We start from the raw sequence: 12,741 nt of genomic DNA, 5'->3' as shown, positions 1-12,741 counted from the left end.
AATCCTGTGAACACATGCATTCACAGTGAAGAAGGAAACCAAGTATAAGCTGAGCAAGGCAGCTATACCTTCTTTATATAGCATGCAGTGGCAAAGAGTGTGTAAACAGTCATTATGTATACCAGATCTCTGTGGCTGTGAGCAATGAGAGAACAAATTCCATTCCACCCAACTCCCATGCTCCAGTTACCTAAAAATAAAGATGGCAAGATAAACCACTTTTTTCTAAAGGTATAAGGAAAGTAGTTTTCAAATTCTCTTTAAAAGGTATGACCCAGTTCCTAAGGGAGTAATCTATTTCCATTACAGACAATTCTTAATATGGCAACTGTGTACCATACAGAATAAAGAAAAATATCAACATACTATAAAAAAAGAAACATTCAAATGTTATATTTATCATTTTGTTTATAAGATCACAAGAAATGAATGAGAAAATGCCCATGGATATCAAGAACAAAGGAGATAAAGACAAAATTTTACCACAGGTTTAGCAGAGCTAGGAGTGAATACCACCTCTGATTCTACTATAATGAATGTCCTTGGAAACAAGCTTTCTTCACGTGGATCATGAGAATAATAACTATTTTACCTCTAAATAATATGGGGGCCTATTTTCTACAAAGGCACCTTGCAAAGTAATGGTGTTGTATCAATGTAAGGATGTGCCAATCATACAAAGCTTGAATTCCTTCTACAAGACCTAAGTGATCACCTAACCCACACCAACACAAACCCTGAGACAAGAAACCTACTATCTCCTCTGGAAGCTAACTTCCACTTATTTTCCTGAATATCGAGATGAAACTGGACTCCCTGTTTTATCTCCACTCACAGGTCTTAAGTCTATCTTCTGTCAGTCTAGAAGCTTCTCTAACATAAAATGATCCCCTAAAAACATTTTACTAAGAGCACTAGGACTCAAATTTGATTCTCTCTCTACATCTCCAGTTCCTTCAACTGTTTCTCATGGCAGGACTCTGAATTTCGGTGCTAACCTGGTCACTCCCCTCTCAACACTCGAGCTTCTCCACAAACTCTGTATGGACTTGTCTACACAGAGCAGAAGATGGTCACTCTGAGGCAGCTGTTTCTCTACTATTGCAACCTAGGCTTTCAATAGTCTCTCTGTATGCTTTATTACATGGTCTATTCCTTCTTAGGGTAAACATCTATGGTTCTAAGTTACCTATACCTCAGTTGCTACATGGAGAGTCCTTTTCCCTTCTAATTGAGTTACAGTTAACATAAAACACACATATTTAAAGTGTCCATATTTATATAGTCCATGGAATTCTCTAGGCCAGAATACTGGAGTGGGTACCCTTTCCCTTCTCCAGGGGATCTTCTCAACCCAGGGACTGAACCCAGGTCTCCTGCATTGCAGGCAGAATCTTTGCCAGCTGAGCCACAAGGGAAGCCCTATTTAAAGTGTACAAGCTGATAACTCTGGACTTAGGTCCACAGCTCTAAGACAAGTGAACATATCCATGACTACCATGATCCTGCTATAATCCCCTCATTCCACCAACCCCACTCTAACCTGCCCACCACTTATCTACCTTCTGTCACTGCGGCTATTCACAGTTCTGTAATATAAACAAAATCATACATTACGTATTCTTTATAGCCTGGCTTCCTTCACTTAACACATTATTTTGAGATTCACTCATGCTGCTGTATATAGCAAGAGTTTGTTCCTTTTTATTGCTGACTAGTATTCCATTCTATGGATGTGTCATACTGGTTTATTCACATACTTGGGCTACTTCCTGTTTTGGACTCTTCCAAATACAGTTGCAATGAACATTTATGTTGAGTCTTTGTATGGACATATGCTTCTCACTCTCTTGGGTAAATACTTGGGAGTGAAATGGCTAGATGTAAGTTCAGCTTTTCCAGAAACCGACGAACTGTTTTCCAAAGTAGCTATATTATCTTACATTCCTACCAGCAGTTTTAACTGCTCACCATAACCACTAACATTTGATATAGCTGGTATTTTCAATACTTGCCATCGTGATAGGTGTGTAGTGGTTATCTCATCATAGCTTTACTTTGCAATTTCCTATGATGAACATCTTTGCAAGTGTTTATCTGAAATCTGTATTACCTTTTATTTTTATTTTTTAATTTAAATTTATTTATTTTAATTGGAGGCTAATTACTTCACAATATTGTATTGGTATCTGAAATCTGTAATATCATCTTTGGTGAAGTGTATATGGAATCCATTTTATTAAATTGTTTTCTTATAAAGTTTTAAGAGTTCTTTAAGTATTCTTGATGCAATCTTTCATCAAATATATACTTTGCAAAGATTTTCTCAGTCTGTGGTTTGTCTTTTCATTCTTTTAACAGTGTCTTTAGAAGACTTGAAGGTTCTAGTGCTGATGAATTCCAATTTATTATTTTTTTGTTTTATAGAGTATGCTTCTGGTATCACATCTAAGAATTCTTTGCCTATCCCAAGGTTATGAAGATTTTTCTCCTGTTTCCCAGGTGCTTTAAAATTTTAGGTTTTACATTCAGTTGTGTGATCCGTTTTGAATGAATTTTTGTATATGACATGAGGCATGCGTCCAACATATTTTTTGTACATGTGGCTATTAGGTTGTTTCAGCACCAGTTATTAAAACTACTATCCTTGCTCCACTGAACTGCATTTTCATCTTTGGCAAAAAATTTCCATACACATGTAGGTTTTATTTCTGGATTCTCTCTTCTGTCCCACTGATCTATTGGTGTGCCTAACAGACTTTTATCAATCACTGAGATTGGGGAATCAAAATTTCAATTTTAATTGTGGATTTAATTGTTTCACTTCATAGTTTTATCGGTTTTTGCTTTGTTTTAAAGCTGTTATTAGGTGCATAAACATTTAAGGTTGTAATGTCCCTTGGATTAACTGATCCCTATTTTATCATGAAATAACTATCCCTGATACTATTTTCTCTGAAAACTATTTTTGTCTGATATTAATAAAGCTATTTCAGTTTTCTTTTGACAAGTGTTAACATGGTATATCTTTCTCCATCTTTTTACTTGTCTTCAAAGTGCATTTCTCGTAGGCACATACACTTAGGACTTTTCTTCTTTTTAACCATTTTTAAAAACTGAAGTAAGTTAATTTGTAATAGTATGCTAGTTTCAGGTGTACAGCAAAGTGATTTCAATTATATAGGAAAATGATTTCAGTTACATATGTAACATTCTTTTTTTGGTTATTATAAGACACTGAATATAGCTTCCTGTGCTGTACAGCACGTCTTTGTTGTTGATCTCTTTTATATATGGTAATGTGTATGTTAATCCCAAACTCCAAATTTATCCTTGCTATACTTTCTGGAGATCACAAGTTTGTTTTCTATGTCTGTGAGTCTACTCCTATTTCGTAAATTAGTTCATTTATATCATTTTTTTAAAAGTCCACATAGGAGTGATGTCGTATGGTATTTGTCTTTCTCTTTCTGACATACTTCCCTTAATATGATAATCTCTGAATTTATCCAGTTAGGACTCTCATATCCCACCTGACAAGCACTGCCTTCTAACTGGAGTACTCAGACATTTATATTAAACGCTGAGTGCTGATACAGTACACTTGAGTCTAATCTCTTGGTATCTGTTTTCCATTCGTTCTACCCATTCTATAATGTTGTTCTTTCCTCTTTTTCTGCCTTCTTTTGGTTTAATCAAATACTTTTAGTGATTATATTTTATTTTCTCCTTTGGTATCCCATCTGCTTTTTCAGACCCTTATACAGAGTGATACTTGTATCTGTGCTGCACTTTATCAGTTACAATCATATCCTTCCTCCTGCCCTCCTTCTCCCAGCTAATTAACCCTTCTGTGGTGCCTGATTTAGTCACCTACAGAGTCTTCTATTCTTCTCCAATTTCTGTCATTCACAAGCTCTGTTGATTAAGCCCTTCCTCAGTGATAATAAATGTTATCAAAAGTTTAGAGTTGGGGACAGTATCCTGCAACAGGTCACCAAAAACCTGCTGAGGTGCTTGCTGCTAAGTCGCTTCAGTCATGTCCGACTCTGTGCGACCCCATAGACGGCAGCCCACCAGGCTCCCCCATCCCTGGGATTCTCCAGGCAAGAACACTGGATTGGGTTGCCATTTCCTTCTCCAATGCATGAAAGTGAAAAGTGAAAATGAAGTCGCTCAGTCGTGTCCGACTCTTAGAGACCCCATGGACTGTAGCCCACCAGGCCTAGGTGCTTGGTTATCCATTAATTAGATCCACTGGGTATAATTATTCATCCAATCATGAAAAGTGTCCACTGAGCATCCTGAACTACATAGGAAGATAATAAACACAAAACAATATGGAAGATACTAGGATTAACAAGGGTAGACCTCTTGAGAAGGGTCATTTATCTATTTGTGTGGGTGGCAGTACTGTAAGGAAAGTGATACTTGGCCACCATCATAAAATTCAGAGGATACCTGGTTGGGATACTCTCTTATTGGTCATAAACTCAACATACAAATTATTACAACATCCTCATTAATACATGTTTTATCCTATTCAGTAGACACTAAGAGTTTAGAAGAGGTACAAGCTGACAGTGTCTCATGTTAACTCTGAATTTCATTTTCAATAAATAAAAAATAATTATGGTTCTGTCTTTGGAAGGCTTATGTTCTAACAGAGGGAAGAACTAATTTAAAAAAATCATTAAGTATATTAAAGATGTTAAGTGATACACAGAAAACAGCAAGATCGGGTAAACAGGAATGCCGGGGACTAGGTGGCACTTTTAAATAGAGGGTTGGGTGAAAGCAATATTTGAGCAAAGACTTGAAGGCAACAATGGGGCAAACCAAGCAGAGAGTTGGGGGAAGAACATTCCAGGCAAAGGCAACAGCCCAGTGCAAAAGCCTCGAGGCAGGGGTGGACCGGAATGCATGAGGAAGAGCAAGCCAACACAGCCGGAGTACTAGGCAAAGGGACAGGCCTGACTGACCAGAGCAAGGATGGGCATTTATTTTTAGGTAAAAACACCAAACAGAAAATATTTTAAGCTTTACAGGCCACACAGAGTCTCTGTTGCATACTTTTCTTTGCTTTTAAAACCAATCCTTTAGAAACGTAAAAATCATTCTTATCTCATGAGCCTTACAAAAACGGGCCTAGGCAGGATTTGACCTGTAGAACTTAGTTCAGCTCCTGTAAGGATTTTGACTTTTACTCTAAGGGAAATATTATTTGACGCATGTTTTGAAAGAATCATTATGGTTGTGGGGGACCAGTTAGAAGAACACTGCAGCAATGCAGAGCAAACATAACAATAGCTTAGGCCAGAGTGGGAACCAGGAAAATGGGGTGAAGGGGTCATTAGATTCTGGCTTTTTAACACTCTCCACCCCAATAAAGTGGATGAATTTGCTCATGAATTGGATTTGGGAAGTATGAAAGGAGTCATGGATGACTCAAGTCTTTTGGCCTGAACAACTAGAAGGATGGTGTCTCACTAATCATGATCGAGAAGACTGAGAGTGGATGTATGAAATGTGTGCTTTTCTTCAAAACAAAGGAGAATTCATATTCCTTAAATTCCAGCACTTTACAGCTCTTTATTCTTCCAGAACTTCATAATCATTTTTTGTCAAGATACAAAAAGATCCTGCTGTGATGTGAATGGAATAGCTTTAAGCTTAAGAACTGATTTGATAAGATATCTTAACTATATTGTCCAATGACATGGACAGGTTCTGCACACCTCCTGATAAAAGTATTCCCAGATCCCTATTTATTTGTTGTTACTACAAATAAAATACTTCTTAAAAAATTATAATTTCTAGATCATTTTGATTGATATTTAGGGAAGCTATGGATTTTGTATTTAGCTGCCCTAGTGAACTCTCATATTTACGTTGATTCCTCTGTGTTTTGTAAAGATACACAAATATGTCAACACTGTAATTTCCCTTCTTTATTTGAAATAGATGTATTTTTAATTTCTACACCATTTCTTTATGCATTGCCTAGAATTTCCAGAACAATGCTAGATAACAAATCATACAAAGCATCCTAACCTTCAAGTTTTCAGTTTTAAATATGATATCAAAGTCATTTTTCATGTTGTTTAATTTAGTGGTAATATTTTATCTTTCCATTGTTTTCAGGTTTCACTTCCTTTTACCATTTGTATCAGCGATGTCTCCTGAATCTTGACAAGAAAGTGAAACCACAAAGTTCAGGGTCTTCCTCTCTATTAATAATCTATTCCAGAATAAGTAATTTGTATCAAGTGGTCTTCAGAGTTGTCCCCTTTCTTTGAAACAAAACTTATTTTTCAAAAGTTCAACTAATTCTCTTTGCTTTGTTTATCCTAATAGCAGGAGGTCTATTCTTGGTTAGGTTTAGAGCAGGAATTCTCAACCTCTGTGTTACTGAAAAAGGTTCCCTGACACCCTTTCAAGGGGTCAATGAGGTCAAAACTGTTTTCATATCAATGTAAATACATAATTTGCCTTTTTCCACTGCTGCCATTTTCACTGATGGTGCTGACCTCTTGTCCGAGTTACAACAGCTATCATTGTAGTTTTTTCATCCTCACGTACTCAGTTTAAAAAACTGTTTCACTTAAGAGTAGTATGAGGAAGCAGAAAAATAATTCATTAAATTTTGACCTCTGAGTATACGCAAGCAGGAACATTTGATGTGATTGGCTTAAAGCTCAACATTCAGAAAACTAAGATCATGGCATCCAGTCCTATCACTTCATGGCAAATAGATGGGGAAACATGGAAAAGTGGGTGACTTTATTTTTGGGGGCTCTAAAATCACTGCACATGGTGATTGTAGCCATCAAATTAAAAGATGCTTACTCCTTGGAAGGAAAGTTATGACCAACCTAGACAGCATATTAAAAAGCAGAGGCATTACTTTCCCAACAAAGGTCCTTCTAGTCAAAGCTATGGTTTTTCCAATAGTCATGTATGGATGTGAGAGTTGGACTGTGAAGAAAGCTGAGTGCCGAAGAACTGATGCTTTTGAACTGTGGTGTTGGAGAAGACTCTTGAGAGGCCCTTGGACTGCAAGATCTAACCAGTCCATCCTAAAGGAGATCAGTCCTGGATGTTAACTGGAAGGACTGATGTTGAAGCTGAAACTCCAATACATCTCCACCTGATGCAAAGAGCTGACTCATGTGAAAAGACCCTGATGCTGGGAAAGATTGAGGGCAGGAGAAGAAGGGGATGACAGAGGATGAGATGGTTGGATGGCATCACCAACTCAATGGACCTGAGTTTGGGTAGGCTCCAGGAGTTGGTGAGGGACAGGGAGGCCTGGTATGCCAAAGTTCATGCAGTCACAAGGAGTTGGACATGACTGAGAGGCTGGACTGAACTGAACTGAATGGGAAGTACACACAAAGCACCTTCTGCCCCTTCCAGAAGTATGGCTGCTTGTCTTGAAGAAAGTATTTGTATGATAATGCTTGGGCTATGAGCTAAACAGTTTTCTTCATGCAATATCACTTTTCCTTGAAAGAAAAACTGACAAATTATTCAGGCTTGTATCCTTGGCAGATATTTTTTCAAAATAAACAAAGTGAACCTGTCACCTTAAGAAAAACAACCAACAAATAGTATTTGTTGCCAAACTTGAATTTTGAAACTTGAATACAACACGAGGAAGTTTGACCACTTTCCAAAAGTTTTACTTTTCTGAGATCACAGTAGTGTAATTTTAAAGTGTGAATTTTTGATACTGAATAATGTGTCAACATTTGGAAGATATAAGTCAATGATCCAATGCTTTCTAAATGACCAATGCCTGTAACAAAGTTGTGTATGGATAAAGGACCTCTTCAAAGTAGGGAGTATGAGAAGTTCATTTATACATTTTGAGTCTATTACAACCAAGAAACTATCAACTGGTGAATACTGGTGTGGTATCAGAAACTTCAAAAATCTGAAGGGCTATTAAAATACTCCTCTTTCCCAATTATGCATCTGTATGAGGCCAGATTTTCTTTATATATTTCAACCAAAATAACATAAGAGCCATTTTTAAAAGAAGTTCACTTCATCATATTATTAACAGTTACCTACATATCTTACTAAGGTATACAAGAAATTGTCTACAGACTTTCTATGGAAGATCTAAAGAAAAGCTGAATTATACCAAACTTCACTAACTGTACACTGCTTCCAATGACAGGAAGTTATATAACTAAATAGCCTATAATTACAAATCTTAATCCCATGACTGTGATATTCTTTTCTTTATAAGAATACAGGTAAACCACAGAATCTCAAACTTAAAAAGATGGTAGAAATGATGCAATTTAACTGTCAACTCAAAACAGAAACAACTTCCTAAAATAAAAGATACGATGGAAAATGTTCCACTCAAGCACTCATCCAATGAATCATCAGGTGTTCAGCCCATGGGGAGACAGGTACCACGGAGGGCAAAGGTGGGCCAGAAATGACACATGGGTCAAAGAGCTTAAAGTCTAGAAAGTAAGACAAAAATATGATGCAAATAAAACCATGTTGAAGATAGCAGCAGTCCGGCTATTTCCAAAGGAGGTGGCCAAATGGTGGCTATTTGTTTTAGTGGGTAAGGATAAGGTCAGGAGAGGGAGTATTCTGGAAAGCCATTTGGGAAAATCAGATGAAGAGGTTGGTTCTGAAAAACAAATGAGGGCTAAGGGAAACTGGTGTGGAGGCAGTGAAACAAGACAAAGAGTACAGCTGGCTGACTGCTATTAACTGCTTTCCATAAACAGAGAGAAGCTGAGATTGGTTGAGCACACAGAATAAGGAAGAAACGGGTTAAAATTCACCGAGAGCCGTACAGGCCAGGTCACAAAGGGTCTCATGTACCATGCGAGAAGGCTGAACTGAAGGGTTAAAGGAGGGGAGATATTTCAGAAAGAGCCCTAAGGAGACTACTGCTACGGTCCACAAGGTCGTGAGAATTTTTGTCAAGTAGGAATGGAAGTCGGGATCAATTCCTAAACCTCTCAGGAAGCAGTAGAGGTTCGTGCTATTTCTTGAAAGTTGATGCTTCTTGGTGGGGAGGGGGTGGTGGACAAACTGGGATGAAAGTCATGTTTTAGACTGTGATGACTGGGTAGAAGATACTTGTCAGGGATACAGGAAACACAAAATCAGGAGAGGTTTCTCCCATGGCAGACTACCAGTGGAAACACTGATTTTAGAAATCAGATAAACCACATCAACAACAAAAACCCCAAAAGTTAAAATAAAATTGGAAACCTCAAATGAAAAACTTGAGAAAAAAGTTAGATATGTGTTAGATGGCAGAACAGGTGAAAACATGTGGAATTTAAATAGCACCAGCAAGCGCTACTTAGTCGGACTATATTTTAAAAACCTTAAATAAACACAAACTGAATTTACTGCTTTTTAGGAATCACCTCATAATTTGTCTTACATGTGTTCCTAATCCAAAGATTAAAAATATAAAATAAAGCCAAATACATACCTTTTCTGCCTTTTTGTCAGAAATGTCTTGCTTCTCCAGCACAGCCATGCTCTCCTTCAGGTTCTTCACGATGTCTGCAGGGGACTTGTGAGACTTCCCGAATGGGAACGGCATGGCGGCAGCGACAGGCGCCTCACTGCGCTCCGCCTGCTCTACCTGTGGACACAGCACAAGGTACCAGTGAGGAAAAGGGAGGCAGACAGAAGACATGCTTTCTAAACCCTCATCTGAGAAGACAGCCAGGCTTGAGCAAGTTACTTCACATCAGTTTCAAAATCAGTCCTAGGAAATCCACAAATACATGAGAAATGACTGTAGAATTATAGAGCACTTTGTACTTTTCAAAACACTTTTTTAATCCCCTGCTCTCCTAACCCCCATGTGAAGAGGAACATGATGGTGCCGATGCTGGTGGCCTGCTAGTGCTGCCAGGGCCCCTCCTAAGCAACGGAATCCGTCATCTATGGGATCTTTTCAAACAATTCTCCAAGGACATTATATTACTTCCATTTACAGGTAAAGCTGAACGACTTAAAGAAACTGGTTCAAGGTACTAAAGGGTAAAACCAGCTCAGGCTCAGGTTGATCCAAAGGGTCCTTAATCACCACACTATACCTCCAGTTAATAGACACCTCTATCTTACAGTTGAGGAAACTGAGGTAAAAAGTTAGTAAGGGGCTTAGCCAAAAAACAATGGCAACAGGCCCACTCTCTAGGTCTCACCAGATGCGCTTTTTCCAGGTTCATGCTGCTTGTTGCTAAGCGTCCCGCAGGCACACCCATCCTCCTCCTCCTCAGTGAGGCCCAAGGGCTCAGGGCTGGAGGAACCTTGGAGAGAGCCTTGGGCACATCTCCCCATCAGATCTGCAAATTCTTTAAGTGATGGTTTCAAGGTGTACTTTTTCTGCCTGGATATGGCTATTCTCTATGAAGGAACTCACTTGATAAATTCTGGAGACAATGAACTTCTGGAAGTTCTTAATTTTTTGTGGGAAGCAAAAGACAATGTTTCAATTACATCAGGCAAAAGGAGGCTATCAACTATTCAAAGAAGTCACCATGAATAAACACAGTTAACAAGATAAACGATGGAAGGAACGAGAACAGGTCAGAAGTTACAATTTCTCTCACTAAATAAACTAAAAGAAGTTACACCCACCCTCACTAAACAACCTCATATAAGATACCAAAAGATTAACACTTTTGAGAAGAACCTTAAAGATCACTTAGTTCAGTGACTTTCAACCCAGGAGTTCCAAACTCCTATAGTTAACTGCCCCTGGCACCCACTGCCCAGGTGGAGGTAGGTCTCAGACACCCCAACCCTACTCTGTATTTTTTCTGATCAACATAAAATCTCTCTGCACAGCATCATAACACTTCCTTTGACCTTCACCTAAGACTTCACTGAAGAAAGTGTTGGAATGTTTCTTCTCTAAAGTTTGAGATACAGAGAGCCGCATGTCTGTTTACAAATAAACATTTAGGGGGAAAGAACATGTAAATGACTTCTAACAAGAAGCCGACAAACCATGAACAGGTATGTTACTTCTTGACATGGTTTGATATGATCTGTTTTGATCAATCTCTATACCCGAATCAGTCACCTACACAGTTCACCTCTGTCAGCTTGTAAATCTTCTTTTGATCACATTAAAACCACATCTTCTTTAATCAAAGAGAAATGCCCTCAAACACAGGTTCTCAAAATTCAAAGATGCATAAATTTACTTCTAAATATCTTTTCTACAATAAGAAGTTTGGATCAACTACAGGTGAGTTACCCCAGGTGGTGGTTACATTTTCTCTTTGATTACCTGGCAAGATGGGACCCAAATTCTGGATCATTCCTTTCCATTACTTTTTTCTTTTATTTATTTTTAAGAAGGGTAGAGGGCAATGCAGACTGCTTCTCTGTAAACAGTGAATTCACACTCACAATAAATCCTATGAATATATAATCTTCCTATTTGTATTCCACAAATAATAGCAGCGATAAAACAAGTCTATGCTGGGTAAAGCCTGGGAATGTTTAATGGCTATTTTGCAGGAAATATTAGGGTGCTATGCAACAGAGATTATTTTCAGCTCTGGCTCAGTGGTGGAAGAAGTGACTTTCCAGCTACTACACGTGAAATACTGGTCACAGAAGAAAAAACACAGCTGCTGAAGAGAATACATATACAAATTGCTTTTGTGAGGGCAAGGGGAAGCATGCCACAATCATTTCTCTTAATTAATACACCAGGCAGACAGGATTCTGCTGAACATATAAACTAATAAACCATACTTAGAGGAATACAGTCAGTAACACATGGCGGACATTCCTCAGCAAGCTCTAATCCAGTCCCAGTGCTGAAGGTCTTCAGGACATGCTTGTGTTTTCTCTCTGCCCTCCCTCCCCATCTCTCATACACACACTTTAAATATTCTTTTGATTTATTATTTTAAAAATACAGTTAAGTATAATTATTAAGTAAAAGAATAAATAAGAACTATTTAAATAACATTACAAATGTATAAATAAAAACTTTATCACACAGTTCTTATTTTAAAGCCTAAGTGCAATAATAAAAATCCTTTTATTTCTTTCATTTACACCCTCAAATTCACCAATTCTTATTTAATACAACCAAGATTTGGGGGATCAAAAACAAGGAAATAGTATCCCTTAAAACTTCTGCATTAGAACTTCTTATGGCTAAATTTGCTTTGTATTAAGCTTAATTATCCTTATACTACTGTATGTCACTTGTGATACAACTTTTTAAACAATTAATTGAAAATGTAGAGAATTAATTCACAAATTAAAATTTGTGAATGGCTTCTAAGTCATGACTGAGCAGGCAGACAATACATGTGCCTAGAACATTGCTAAAAGGCTAAGAGAAATACTTCGAGAAATAAAAAGTCTTATAAACACGTTAGCTTAACGTGTTTAGAATTACTGAGTACATATTTTTTGTTACTGACTTTACGATGAGTAAAGAAAATAAAAGCAGCTATTGAGGCAATGTTGTAAGTAACATGGTGAAATTATGGATTTGTCATGGAAGTATTAGTATGTTCATTAAAGATGTGGAGAAAGATTCCAAAACAATTGATCAAAAGAGGCTGTACCTCTAGAGAGCAGGAAAAGTGTGGAGGATTGTTATTTTTCTTACAAACTCTTTCTATAACTATTTGCCTCCTTCAATTTGACATGTATAATTCTGGTAAACACAAAACTGAATTTAAAGAAATCAATGGATATATA

At 37.6% G+C, this 12,741-nt stretch overlaps 1 protein-coding gene across 1 annotated transcript in view; it reads right to left on the bottom strand.

Annotated features, from left to right (window-relative positions):
* The window catches only part of CAB39 (calcium binding protein 39), a 102,356-nt gene that overhangs the window by 47,348 nt on the left and 42,267 nt on the right, over positions 1–12,741 (bottom strand). The window contains exon 2 of the mRNA XM_070773765.1: positions 9,485–9,640. Within this exon, the coding sequence (XP_070629866.1) occupies positions 9,485–9,598 (114 nt within the window). The 5' untranslated portion in view covers positions 9,599–9,640. The remainder of the gene's footprint in view (positions 1–9,484; positions 9,641–12,741) is intronic.

Source organism: Bos indicus, chromosome 2, assembly GCF_029378745.1.
Source record: "Bos indicus isolate NIAB-ARS_2022 breed Sahiwal x Tharparkar chromosome 2, NIAB-ARS_B.indTharparkar_mat_pri_1.0, whole genome shotgun sequence".
Lineage (NCBI taxonomy): Eukaryota > Metazoa > Chordata > Mammalia > Artiodactyla > Bovidae > Bos > Bos indicus.
This window is presented reverse-complemented; position numbering and strand designations above follow the sequence as displayed.